The sequence below is a fragment of the Cydia amplana genome, chromosome 27 (assembly GCF_948474715.1).
Source record: "Cydia amplana chromosome 27, ilCydAmpl1.1, whole genome shotgun sequence".
Lineage (NCBI taxonomy): Eukaryota > Metazoa > Arthropoda > Insecta > Lepidoptera > Tortricidae > Cydia > Cydia amplana.
In genome coordinates this window covers 6,535,547-6,550,492 of record NC_086095.1, presented here as the reverse complement: position 1 = coordinate 6,550,492, position 14,946 = coordinate 6,535,547, and the positions used below count along the sequence as shown (strand labels likewise).

The 14,946-nt window shown below is 40.2% G+C and overlaps 1 protein-coding gene across 1 annotated transcript in view; it reads right to left on the bottom strand.

Moving 5' to 3' along the window:
• Positions 1-1,482: 1,482 nt before the first annotated feature.
• The window catches only part of LOC134660431 (IQ and AAA domain-containing protein 1-like), a 32,591-nt gene continuing 19,127 nt past the window's right edge, over positions 1,483-14,946 (bottom strand). The window contains exons 14-21 of the mRNA XM_063516173.1: positions 8,560-8,669; positions 7,917-8,080; positions 7,100-7,248; positions 6,172-6,271; positions 5,466-5,589; positions 4,002-4,121; positions 2,767-2,839; positions 1,483-1,623 (exon numbers count right to left, since the gene is read on the bottom strand). Of these exons, the coding sequence (XP_063372243.1) occupies positions 1,483-1,623; positions 2,767-2,839; positions 4,002-4,121; positions 5,466-5,589; positions 6,172-6,271; positions 7,100-7,248; positions 7,917-8,080; positions 8,560-8,669 (981 nt within the window). The remainder of the gene's footprint in view (positions 1,624-2,766; positions 2,840-4,001; positions 4,122-5,465; positions 5,590-6,171; positions 6,272-7,099; positions 7,249-7,916; positions 8,081-8,559; positions 8,670-14,946) is intronic.

Sequence of the window (14,946 nt, the reverse complement as noted above, 5' to 3'; positions counted from 1 at the left end):
CTTTCACTATAATTATCGTTATTGGTGATTTCTATCTTATTGGTGTTTTCCTCAATATCTAACTTTGAATCATCATCATGGATTATGTCATTTAGATCGTTATGATCACTTATATTCTCAGGTACAGCATCATTTTCATCCATAAAATCCATATTGTGGTTATAGTTTATATTTGTGTCGTCTTCTTGAATTTCAAATGCTTCATTTACTATTCCAATCTTTCTGTTGGCCGTCATTATATAAGTTTATCTGTTGGAAATATTAAAATAAGTCAATAAACTAAATAGATACAGCACAACTAGTTAAGGTTTGAATCCACGATTTTTTCACCACCACAACATATGAAAGGTTAAAATATTTCACCAAGGACTTTTTAACAATGTCACAGACTAAAACATACCCGTTTAATCACAATTTCGCGAGGAGTGAGAACGCAGTGCGACCATTCAAACGTATGGATATAATAAAATATAAATATATACCTACCTACGTGCTCGCGCCGAAACAATGCGCCAAAGAATTTTGTTATTAAAACATTATTCAAATTGTCTGTACGTGACAATAGCGAGTGGTCAAACCTTGGAATATCATGCGTCAGTGACAATGGATCACTGGATAAAGCAGAACTTTTAGTTGTTTTCGAATCTTTTTTGAAATTGGTTAAAAATGTAACCTACATATAGGTACTTATTATAGTGTGTCAACCATACAAAGTTTTCCTACTTTTAATTTGAATAGAGTGATTTTCGTTTGTTTGAGAAAGCAATGAAATAAAAAAAATGCTACTTTATTTGGTTTATGCAAGGTTCTAATTAGATTGAAACGGAGTGTACATTACTTTATTCAAGACATACTGCTCGTCTTTTTACGCTGGCAGCCTGTGGGTCCGATATACCCAAAAGTCATACAATGCTATTAGGGTGCAGTACAACAATGCCTTTAGGATGCTGATTGGCCTGCCCAAGTTCTGCAGTGCATCCAACATGTTCGCGGAGTCACGGACGGATGGATTTGCAGCAATTTTGCGCAAGAAAGCAGCGTCTCTGTTGAGCAGAACGAGGGACAGCCCGAACAGCATCCTAAAGATGATAGCTGATCATGTGTGTTGTCCTGTAATTAATGAAATAATTTAAAATGTCAATTCTAATTTAGCTTTTAAGTACTAACATTATTTTTAAGAATGTACTAACAAATATAAGATCGTGTTATCTTTATTGAATAAAATAAATTGAAATTGAAATTGAAAATTAACCTTTTCGACGCCGTGTCAAACACAAAAGCTGTTTCTCAAACGCCACGTCACCGAAGTGTCAAAACTGAAATTGAACTTTATGCGTATGCACCTAAGTCTATGTTGCTCTGTGGTCTATGACCTATGACCGATTAATACGTCTTTGGCGTTGGACCTGCGGTGCGTATATATACTATATATCGGTCATTGGCGTCCAAAAGGAATGCGTAAAAGGGAAACTTACTACTATCTTATTTCTCTTGTTCCTTCTCCGCCTTCTTCCTAAGCATCTCATAAACGTCCGCCCTCCGCCTGTTTATATCCATCAGGTCAGCTCTCGGCTTCTTCAGATAACAGTTCATGATGAAGAAGTCTACGTACAGCTGGTAGTCCTGTCAATGAAATCACTGATGGCCTTATAGCATTGACACATATCTAAAGACGGGCCTTACGAGCACTATACCTTGTGCACTCGTATTTGCATCATTTAACACATGACACTGACAACAGCAATAGAACGTAAAATATCTTGCACATCGAAATTACAAAGGAAGACAATTGCACTGCGAACGTTTACGTTCTACGTCTTTTAATTTAGTGTTGGCCGGACACCACCGTTATGAATCGTTATGAATCGGTAGTCGTCTAAGTAAATCGATATAACTTTTTAATTTTAGGTCGCGACAATTCAATTCAATTCAATGTTTTATTCATAAAATATACATTTTACACGTCAACTTTTTAAACATTATTAAATCTAGGTAAATGTTGTTATAAATCATTCATATTACTCGTAAAATAGTTATTAGATATTTATAACAAATGATTATTAAATTTATTATATCGCCTTATTATTATTTATTAACCATATAATTCTAGCTTTATTTAAATCTCAAATAAAAATTCATTAAACGTCACAATTCGATACCTCAGTCTAGGTGCCATCCAATCGTAATCGCTTGCTGTGACAATCGATTTGGGTTAGTTACATCTCTATATACGTCAGTCATAATGTGTCAAAAGACGCAAATAAAAATAATTCCACTATAAGAATGTGCTAGTTCAGCGGTGTCACAAATTACTACTTTTTGACCCCCCCGGTGATATTTGGTGAGGTTTTTGGCTGGGCAAAAATACACGTGAGGTCTTATACCCCTCCCCAAGGTGATCTGTCATGACACCCCCCATCTACCCACCCACTGGCGTGAAGTGGCGCAGGATAGGGCAGAGTGGCGCTCTCTTGTGTCAGAGGCCAAGATCCTTTTTGGGTCACTGAGCCAGTGATTTGTATAAACAGAATTAATTTTTAGTATAAGGTGTCAATAACTGGCCACCCTTCAATAACTAGCCACCACTACTTGCTCTTTATTAAAACGTATAAATGGGGCATCATCTATGAAAAGGGACCTTATTGTCGATGGCGCTTACGCCGCACAGCGTCGCGCGGCATTGTATTTATATCGGAGCATCGTTAATAATGGCGTAAGCGCCATCGACAATAAGGTCCCTTTTCATAGATAACGTCACAAATATACCTCTAAACTGAGGGCCTCGAAATTCTCCATGGCGTTGGTGAATTCCTCCGGTGATAGCGGAGTGATGTTCAGTCTAGAAAATGTCGTAAATAGTAGATTATGTATTGCTGTAAGTATATTATTATTATTATTAATATGGAGTATTACTGCAATGTTTTGCCGCCAGAGTCCAGCACTAGAGTAAAGTAAAACATATTAAATATATTAAAAAACCGGCCAAGTACGAGTCGGACTCGCGCACGGAGGGTTCCGCACCATCAACAAAAAATAGAGCAAAACAAGCAAAAAAAACAAGCAAAAAAACGGTGACCCATCCAAGTACTAACCCCGCCCGACGTTGCTTAACTTCTGTCAAAAATCACGTTTGTTTTATGGGAGTCCCACTTAAATCTTTATTTTATTCTGTTTTTAGTATTTGTTGTTATAGCGGCAACAGAAATACATCATCTGTGAAAATTTCAACTGTCTAGCTATCACGGTTCGTGAGATACAGCCTGGTGACAGACGGACGGACGGACGGACGGACGGACGGACGGACGGACGGACGGACGGACGGACAGCGGAGTCTTAGTAATAGGGTCCCGTTTTTACCCTTTGGGTACGGAACCCTAAAAACGGGTCACTCACGTATTTTCAGTCTGCGCCGGTCCGTCACCGTTAACGCAAGCTCCTGATGATACTGCTCGTTACGGAGTGAAACATGTCGAGCGTTTTCGACTTAAAATACGTGAGTGACCCGTTTTTAGGGTTCCGTACCTCAAAAGGAAAAAACGGAACCCTTATAGGATCACTCGTGCGTCTGTCTGTCTGTCTGTCCGACCATTCCCCCCCTTTATCTCCGAAACTACTGGGTCTAAAATTTTGAAAAAAATACACAAAATAGTTCTTTACCTATAGACAACAGGAAAACCTAGGTATTAGAAATGTGCAGTTAAGCGTGAGTCGGACTTAATGTACAGAACCCTTGGAACGCGAGTCTGACTCGCACTAGTCCGGTTTTTAATCACTAAGTACATAGTATAAAATAAAGTCGCTTACCGCTGTCTATCTGTCTGTATGTATGCTTAGATCTTTAAAACTGCGCAACGGATTTTGATGCGGTTTTTTTTAATATATAGTGAATCAAGAGAAAGGTTTATGTACTTATAATTTGTTAACCCGTGCGAAGCCGGGGCGGGTCGCTATTATTTAATATGTCGTCTCTATAGTAATATAACTCTGTGAATAATGTAGACCTGACAATTCTCTCGGCACTCATGACTTGGTTGAACACCTCCGTGATGACTCCGAACCCGTATCCCTGGAGCATCTTGGCTACACCCTGCACGCAGTAATCACGCTTCACGCTTCTTATACTGGAACATTACATCACCATAAGCACATATTTAATAAATAATAGTACTAGGTACAGAAGGTTCACTCTCTAACAAAACGCGTCTATTACGACAGATATGACCGCAAGTGTGCGAGGCGTCCGTTCCGTAGCGGTGCGCGGCAACCACTATGGCTAGACACCGAAATTGGTGTTGACCGCATGTACTTGTAGCGACGCGACTAAATCGCGGAGTGAGACACGCCTGCCATAAGTTCGACCATAGAGAAATATAGTAAGGAATGAGTGTTGACTCCGTACATCAGTTTAGCATTTAGCAAAATGCGAGTTATTTTCGTAGTCGAAATCTAGTGTCAATAAGTAGCCTCGGTTTTGAATCATTTTGCTCACTTGTTTTTAGTCTCTCGCGCGACATATGTTTCGCCTTGGTTTTACTGTATTGCTGTGTTACTTGTTTGACTAATAACATAAATAAATAATGACCGTTCGGAAGGTAAATCTTATTACAATTTCAGGTCCACCGAAAATCGATTAAAAATATTATCATGCCGCGATCAGAAAGGGATTAGAAATAACAGATTTCCATACACTTACGTCAAAATCAATATGGATTGACAGCTATCTCAATCCCTTTCTAATCGCGATTCAGTAATAATACCTTTGCAGCTTGTGGTATAATAACAGGGATCCGTTTCTCAAAAGCTTGTAACTTGTAACACAAATGGAAGTCCCTTACGGCCTCCGTAGCCTAGCCGGTAGTCACCCTGCCTACGAAGCTGGAGGTCCCGGGTTCGAATCCCGGTAAGGGCATTTATTTGTGTGTTCATCACAAATATTTGTTCCTTAGTTATGGATGTTTTCTATGTATTTAAGTACTTATATGTATCGATATATTATATATATCGTCGTCTAGTACCCACAACACAAGCCTTATGAGCTTACCGTGGGACTAGGTCGATTTGTGTAAGATTGTCCCATAATTTTTTTTTTTCTAACAAAAGCGGTCAAAATGTGACACCCGCTTTTATTACATTACAAGTTACAAGCTTTTGAGAAACGGGCCCCAGCTGTAGACTATTGTAGTCGGTACGCGGCACCGCTGTTAGCTAATGAACCTTATTAGAAATAAATAAGGTCTAAAATACCTTTGCAGCTTGTGGTATAAGAACAGATGTAGACTATTGTAGTCGGTACGCGGCACCCATAGGATCCGCTGTTAGATTACTAACCTTATTACAAATAAAATAAGGTCGAAATACCTTTGCAGCTTGTTGTAAAAGAAGAGCTATTGTAGTCGGTACGCGGCACCCATAGGATCCGCTGTTAGATTACTAACCTTATTACAAATAAAATAAGGTCGAAATACCTTTGCAGCTTGTTGTAAAAGAAGAGCTGTAGACTATTGTAGTCGGTACGCGGTACTAGGATCATCTCGTTGAAAATTGACACCATTGGAGCAGCCTTAAAGCCAAAAGGATTGGTGCATGTCGCTGAAATTTTTATACTAATTAATGTGTCTGTCGCCATCAGATATATCGGAGCGGCCAAGGTGTTCACAATATCTGAACACGCACTGTAGGTAACGCCTTGACAATAGAGGCGTATTCAGATATTTTTGAGCGCCTTGGCCGCTCCGATATATCTGATGGCGACTGTACCACCACGCTCCGCTATTGTTGAACCATTTAGGGTCTTAGCTAAATTGGATTTTCAATACTTACACTATGGAATGTCCAATTTAACTAGAACCCTAAATGGCATATGGGCATAACAATCACGGAGCGTGACAGTACAAGATTGACTGTCAAATAGTCCCTCGCCGGGTTGTCTGTTTGTATGTAGGTATGTATGTTCGCGATAAACTCGAAAACTACTGAACGGATTTTCATGCGGTTTTCACCTATCAATAGAGTGATTCTTGAGGAAGGTTTAGGTATATAATTAGCTTAGGTTTACCCGTAGGGGCGGGTCGCTAATATTAAAACATACCTATTTAATACCGAATTTATTTGACGACCCCGATCAATGCAACCTGCGTTTGTGAATTGTTATGATACGACGTATAAACTTACCTATAAAAATGATTTTGTCCTCGGCAGCTATCCCTTTCACACACTTCACTAATGCCGCTTTCACACGTCCTGCCTTCAAGTATCTCTGCTCTCGTGGAACCTGAAACAACAAACTTTTTTTTTCGCGCCTTAATATATAAAAAAACAACCTGTATATAGGAATAAGAATAAGAATCTATTTATTGCCACACACAAAACAGATAGGTAAATTACAAAATATAATAAAATCAAAAAATTGTCAAGTGCGGCAAAAGGAATGGGCTCAGCCATTGACGTATAATATCTAAGGACGGGCTAAGGGGCACTAAAAATCGTACTAGTTCAGCGGTGTTACTCATGAATTCCAGCCAATCGTGCAGTCTAACGCAACTATAGTTGCGACCAATAGCGCGCGTAATGCGAACTCGTCAACCAATCGCGCGCGTGATGCGAACTCATCAACCAATCGCGTTGTAGCGGTTTCACACCGCTGTACTGGCCCCTGTCATGCCTCATTTTTATTGCCCGTAAAGCCAGTCCCTAGATATCTATGTCAATGGGCTCAGCATACGCTGCGTCAGCCATTTCATCACAAATTGCCTGCGCAACGCTGATTTTCAGTCCGTCCCCTTTACTGAACCACTTTGATACGTATGCGGGTTAAGGGATTTTTTTACCAGAGATAGCTTGTATGTACACCCAAAGCATTAAACAAAAAACAACTACAATGATATTTTTCATATTTCATATTTTGTACAGGTATTAAGGTTTATTCGGGTAATTCCGAAAATCATTGTTAAGTCACTCATATTTCGTTGTAGTAAGAGTCAGCTTTCGGAATTATCCGCCACTATCGTTCATTCGGAAATACCCGAATACACCTTATTTTTATAGTTAAGTAAGTATATCAGTTCTTTCCGTGGACCCTTCAGTTATAGATTACCTTGGCGCGACTGAGAAAGACCCTCTCCACATTTCTCATGTAGACCACGCAAGGCTGAAACGCCCGTGCGGCCAGGAATACGTCTTGGATCGTTTTTCCTGGCCTCGCCACCACGGCGCTCACCATTTCTGGCGATATGTCGATTTTCACTGCATCTAGTGTGGATAGCATTTAAAATTATTGTGTTAAACTTTTATCTTAAACAATAATACAGGGATACAATATAATTTAGTGTCCTGCAATAGGGATACTAGTGAAATCAGTTTCTTTTTTCGAAGTGTCAAAACCTTGACATTTTCTATAGGAGAGTATTTTTTTCCGATAGTAAAATTTGCTCCAGTATGACCTATATATTCAGGCCGTAAATTATTGCAGTGGAAGTCACTTTCTAACGAAAGCTGTCAAAAAGTGACATCCGCTATTACAAGTTACAAGCTTTTGAGAAACGGGCCCCAGGTGACTAAATAAACAACCTGCCGGCCCAGCCAAGGTGACAATCGCTATCGCTACGACAACGAAACGCTTTGTATCTCTCTATCACTCTTCCATATTAGTGCGACAATGACAGTTGCGTTTCGATCGCTACGAAGGGTAATTAAGTGTAAGGCCTGAGTGGACGCTCGAAGCGGAGCGTTTGGCGGGGCGTGCGGCGTGGCGTCGCGGTCAGGAGTAATTTCAGCGGCGTGCACTAAGGCCGCTCCTATACGCTTGCATTTGTTTAACATGCACGCCGCACGCCCCGCCCCGCTGCACGCCCAACTCGAGCGTCCACTCAGGCCTTACACTAAGCGATTTGCATGTTGGCTACGCGGCCTGTATTAACTCATTTCCCCAGCGACACAGTCCACGAGAAAGCTCTTGCCGTTGCGGCGCGGGCCGAGGAGCATCACGGCTCGGTTGCGCACGGCCCCGGGTTCGAGTCCGGACCCGAACACGCAGGACAGGACGAGGCGACGGCGCACGTCGCCGTACCCGGGCGGCGGGAAGCTGTAGTAATAAATAAATTAAATTAATAATTATCTGGGAGACCGCGCTTTGCTTAAAAAATCGCAAAAATTCGCGTTTTACCAGAGTAGATCGATTTATCGCCCCCGAAAACCCCCATATAGCAAATATCATCGAAATTATTAGAGCCGTTTCCGAGATCCCCGAAATATATAATTACTTAAATATATATTCCGTAACGTCACCGTTTTTTTAAGCAGCGGTGTGGAGCACCTTTAAGCTCTGGCAACCTTAGGTTCATATTTATGTGACAATCGAATCACGAACTTATTTTCAACTAGCTTTCCTCATGGAATACAATCTATTTAATTTTATCTTCAAGGGTGTTACCGATCGATCGATTCAATCGATGGTAGACCAATCGATCGATGAACGTCAACTTTTCCGTTCTACCACTCTACCATCGATCGATTATCGATCGATTGATGTGGTACCTAACACCCTAATAAAGACAAGGATACCTTGAATTCGGATCCGCAATGTTTTGTTCGTAGGCTGCGTAGTTAGAGTCCCCGATGATGTCGTCGATCTTTTCCGATGGTTTCGAAATTATCCCCAGGTCGAACAGGTACTATAAGCACAGAATAAATAATAGTACTAGGTACAGAAGATTCACTCTCTAACAAAACGCGTCTTTTACGACAGATATGACCGCCAGGTGGCGCAAGCGCGTGGCGTCCATTCCGTAGCCGTGCGCGGCAGCGGCAACTACTACGGCTAGACACCAAAATTGGTGTGGGCCGCATGTACTTGTAGCGACGCGACGAAATCGCGGAGTGAGCCACGCCTGCTATAAGCGTAATCACAGGACCATTTGTGTCATTCCCAACCAAAAGGGTAGGTATAGGTACCTACTTACTACTTAGTGTCGGTTTGTCGCAGGAAGTTGCTAGGCGGGCGAGGTGTTCAAAATTACCTTGACACGCTCTTATCCTTTAACAATAAAGTCGCGTCAAGATCATTTTGAACACCTCGCCCGCTTAGCAACTTTTGCTGCTGACTGTACCTACTTGCAACTTTTCTGTTGATATATTATCTTTATTTGTAATGCCTAAGCATAAATTAACGTATTTTTGTCGCATAATATCATCATAATTTTTTATAGATTAGCTAGGTATGGCCAAGTTACTAATCTTTTTATAATTTATGATAGAGAACGTCTGATATTTTTAGCTCAAATTACTAAGCTGGTGGTTCTTTTTAAAGTTGAAAAAATATGAAGTTGAAATTTCAAGTTTGAATTAGAAAAAGAGAGTGCCGGAGATTCGCCGGCCGTTTCCCCCGGCACCATTCTTTAAACGAAATTGTACGTCGAGCCATGCTGTCGGTGGGTGTTCTGTGCCTCCTTGAACCACCAGGGCTATCTCGAACAGACGGCAAACGATCCGTGACGACGCTGGTTCCCTGGCAGAGAGGGCGGTGTCTTATATGGGACGCAACTTCAACAACGCACATTTGCTGCATCTCATGTAGAACACACCGATAAGTCGGCAGGCTCAGCGGCAGAGACTGCCGCCAAAAACAAGCGGCAATACTCTGCCTTGGGAGCCACCTACGAGTCTACGACTTCGTGCCCGTCGCCTTCGAGACAACCGGGCCCTGGGGACGGGAGGCACGTGCGCTCTTCTGAGAACTCGGCAAGCGCCTCAGGGAATAATCCCCGTTCTGAGTCATGGCTTATGCTATCAGTGTATAATACATATTGTAGAATCTGTGTGTTCATAGAAGAGACAGATTGCCACGTGAAGTCATGCTCGAACAGATTGCCGAAACTAAGAGATCTGTTGGTCGACCTGTACTCCGTTTCAAGGATACGCGACATGAACGGCTTCGACATTCCGGCTAACTGTTGGGAGGAACGCGTGGAGATGAGACCGGAGTTGCGTCGTAACCTGCGGGAAGGCATGGCAAAGCACGACTAGCTCTGCTTGGACCATCTTAAGCAGAAACGAACTCGCAGAGCTGCTGGACCACCCCAAGGAGTCAAGACACATCTGTGATCAATGCGGCAAGAAATGCCGATCGGCCATTGGTCTATACACCGCAGTCGATATAGGCTCTTATAGTTCGTTTTTTTAGCATTAGAAATAAGGTAAATAATCTTGATGTGTCTTTTAATTGAAAAACACATTTTAAAAATAAGTTACGGCAAATATGTAACAATTATGAATCTAATACGATCATTTATATTCTTCTGCTTTCATAAGTAATACTTTTTGATTTTTAAAAAGCGTTTTTCAATTAAAAGACATGTCTAGATCGCTTACCTTCTTGCAAATTCTTTCTAATGCTAAAAAAACGAACTATAGACTACCTCCTCAAAATACCTCCTAGCTGCAACTATCATCTGCAAAGATGCTATGGCCAATGACGGATGATAATACACACTATTACGCTTTTGGTTTAGGCTCAAAAGATTTTATATAGTCGAAGATTTTGGAAGCTTTACGTTCAGTACAGTAAAATGTGTGTTGATATAGAATAAAAAAAATCAATAAAACTTAATATAGGCATACAGCAAGTCTTATTTCAAGATCACAATTGAATGACATGTAGGTATCCTTTTGAATATGTTATGGTACGGTCGACGAAACCCTAAAACATAATCGACAACATTTGCTACATGACGTAACAAACAACGGAAAATAGGTAATTACGCCATTCATTTATTTATAAATGATAGCATTACGTAGACCGGAAAATGAATTACATGAGCATAATTCAAGTTGAACTCACCATGAAATTACGTACGCTTTTGACAATTTCCATATATTTCGAAATAGTATTCGCATCTGAAAAATACGTGGTAACATGGAAGTCGGTAGAAACCTGCGAGAACCCACCATTACCTTATAAAAAGGATAATCCATTGGCCGCCCATGTTGAAATATATAACAACAGCAAAGGAGTCAGTTATCTTCGGGGTCGTGTAGAATTGAAAGAGGATTTGAAACAAGATAAGCATCACGCGTCGTTAGCCGAAGGTTACGAAATTCAAAATGGCGTCGAGTGGATTTTTCAATTTGACAAACTGAGATGTGAAAATTTCGCATTGAAAACGATTTTCAATGCGATGGGTATTCCTTTTACTGCAAGGTGCATGTTGAAGAAAGGGGTGTATAATATAAATAGGCTGGATATTGATAAGCTTGGGCATGCGTTCCATGGTAACAGTGCGAGGAAGTATGGCGTGCTTGTGGCGATTTTGGCGTTCAACACGGAGACGCATACGATGGTTTGCTGGAAGGCAAGGATTAATGTGCTACCGGCTAAGAGAAAAACATAATAAATATATAATATTTAAAACCTTCGCGTTTTGAACACATATTAACTCACATTTATAGACGGGTCTAACGCGAAATTTATTCAATTACCTTTATATACCGACGTTTCGAGTTGGCCGCGACCATGACCAGTGAAACCTGTGTCGAAACGTGTGTAAAGTTAATTGAATAAATTTCGCGTTAGACCCGTCTATAAATGTGAGTTAATATAATAAATATATTTTGTTACGTTGTGTAGAAATAGTTAGATGGTATATGAGTTGCTTAACTTCAAACTCGGGTAAATCTAACTGTCAGATTTTGGTATTAAGGAAAGGTAATAGGGTAGATAAGTCGTTGAGTGAGAGGGTCGAAAGGATTTACCGAGATTTTATGACTGCTCTTGTTTGAGGCCACCGTGTGCGAAACTTAATGCTCAAAACTGAAGCAAAATTCCTCGAATAGTAAGATAAAGCAAAAACAGTTCCTTAGGATCCACTTTAAGCCAAGTAAAATATGTTGATCTCCTCAAATAATGCATTAGAATCTATGGCGGCGCGGCGCCGTGAGTTAGTTTCTTAGAACACATAATATATAGAACAAACGTATGGCGGCTGCTTGGCAAATTCGAGTTCCTATTGTTATTACTATCTTAGTTGAGTACTTTCGACTGTATGGGTCAAACACATTTTAGAAAAGGTCACTTCTGTGGACAATACAATAAAAGGTAACGAGTCTGGTACATATTAGATATTCCGTTTATCTCATTTGGGTCTCAAGTACCTACCGAAAAAATGTATTCCGCCTGTAAAGGTGCCGCGTAAAAAAATTGCTTTTAGATTCCCTTAAATTTGCTATGTCTACAGGAAAGACGCAAACGAGTTTGCTATAAAACGTGTATGACCCGGCGTATAGAATATCTATTCTCGTAATTTTGGTGTGTTATTTACGAAAAAATAGTAATCATTATATACATTCATTACTCCAAAATGTATTAATTGGTCATATAATTAAATAGGTGTGGCGGGTGTGACGCTTTAATTGTTTATTTTAAAATTTCCCATCAAATTCTGTGTTCAAGTTCATTTATGTAGATGTGGGTCATTATGACCGGAAAAAATTTTTAGAGATAACATTTAAGATAAATATTACTCATTATTATAAAACATCAAGCATTCGCGAGATGCGCGACTTCGGTATTCAAACACAAAACATTAGTACAAGTGTCTAAATCGCAAAATCCAAAGGCTGAGGTCGCGTAGGGCCGAAGGCCCGAAGCATCCAGGAGGTCAGTTCTCAAACACAGATCAATAGTACAAGTATCTAAATGCGAAGGCCAAGCTCCGCGTCGGGCCTAAAAAACAAACAACTATTAAACACAGAACTGACATCCTGCATGGACGCTTCGGGCCTTCGGCCCTACGCGGAGCTCGGTCTTAGGCCTTCGCATTTAGACACATGTACTATTGTTCTGTGTTAAAACACTGATATCCTGGACGCTTCGGGCCTTCGGCCCTACGCGGAGCTCGGCCTTCGGCCTTCGCACTTAGACACTTATCTATCAAATCTATCAAATGACACCAATTTCACCGAAATCGGTTAATGAACTGAGGAGTAATTACTAAATGAACACTGCAAATCTACTGATGTTAAAACTATACATGTATATAGGTATTATAGTTACAGAGATATAAGCCTCCGCGCCATAACACTTTTCGTTACACTTGGTTTTTGGTCCGACACCTCTACTACAGGTTTTTAAAGACGTTCACCTAACGTTTCACGTCAAAAAATTAAGAGAGGCTATGTCAGTTGTCGCTTGTACTTATTGTCGGTTGTCGCAGGAAGTTGCTAAGCGGGCGAGGTGTTCAAAATTACCTTGACACGCTCTTATTCTCTTAACAATAAAGTCGCGTTAAGATCATTTTGAACACCTCGCTCGCTTAGCAACATCTGCTGCTGACTGTACCTGCAACTTCTCTGTTGATATCATTGACATATATCTAAAGACCTTACGGGCAATAAGAATGGGGCCAGTACAGCGGTGTCACGCACACGAATTCGACCCAATCGTGCAGTCTAATAAAGCCACAACGCGATTGGTTAATGAGTTCGCATCAGCATTGCATCCCACACAACTAAAGTCTATTTTTTTATTCGGTAGACTACAATTGCATAATAATTGCATTGCGTATGAATGAACATAATGGCTCCTCTACACGATGGGCCAGCGCCAGCCACTCCAAGGGACGCATTTATGCGTTAGAGGGAGCAAGTGATATTGCTATCTCATTCTGCCGTATGGCTGCGTCCCTTGGAGTGGCCGGCGCTGGCCCATCGTGTAGAGGAGCCATAAAATGTCATTTCATACTATGAAATATCATTTTAGTCTACCGAATAAAAAAATAGACTTTAGTTGCGTTATAGACTGCATGATTGGCTCGAATTCGTGAGTAACACCACTGAACTAGCACCATTCTTAGAATGTCAATGGTTGATATATTATTATCTGTAATGCCTATTTAAGCATAAATTATCAATGATATTATATAACCATAGATAGGTTATATTCATACTTGAGGAGCACAAAAAATACTTCCATATTTATTTCTGTGCCTACGAAGAAATTTGTTATTTTTGATTACTTATCTCATTACATCCATCTTTGTCACACTCGTTGTTAAACATAAGGTCGTCTCTTTCTCTTTCGGTGTGCGGGAGCTCGTTAGCACGTGCGCTTCTAAAGGAAACTTGTCCAATTTGTCACAAGTTAAGCGCTTCAATTTGGAACGCCTATAACCTATCTTGAGTTATAAATCAATGTAAATTATCGTATTTTTGTCGCATAATATCATCATAATTTTTTTATAGATTAGCTAGGTATGGCCAAATTACTAATCGTTTTATAATTTATGATAACGAACGTCTGCAATTTTTAGCTAAATTATTAGGCTGGTGGTTATTTTTAAAGTAAAAAAAAATACGAGTATGAAGTTGAAATTTCGAGTTTGAATTAGGTAAAATCGAACTGTATTTTTTTGCCATAAAATTATTTTTACTGCACAACAAAAATTTGTAGTTATCCAAGTCGAAAAATCTATAAATAATTATATCATTTTATTTCAAGATATAATAGTAGGAAAATAATATATCCTTTACTGACCAAGTTTTCTCTCAAAAATCCTAGAAAAATTGGTCAGTAAACGTTTGGTCAGTTTCCTGGAAAAATATAACATAATCTCAAATCGGCAGTTTGGCTTTCGCGAAAAAAGGTCGACTGAAGACGCAGTGGTACTCATGACAAAGTTAATATCAGGATCGACAATAACGAAAGCTGCATCGGTGTCTTCCTGGACCTAACCAAGGCGTTCGACACTGTCTCAATCCCAATCCTACTAAAAAAAACTAGAGCTCGTAGGAGTGAGAGGGATCGCCTTGAAATGGTTTAGCAGCTATCTGTCAGGCCGAACACAGCGAGTCAAGATAGACCAAGACATAAGTAACAATATGGAAATCGGTTTCGGAGTCCCGCAGGGTAGTGTATTGGCGCCTATATTATTTAATGTTTACATTAATGACATAGCT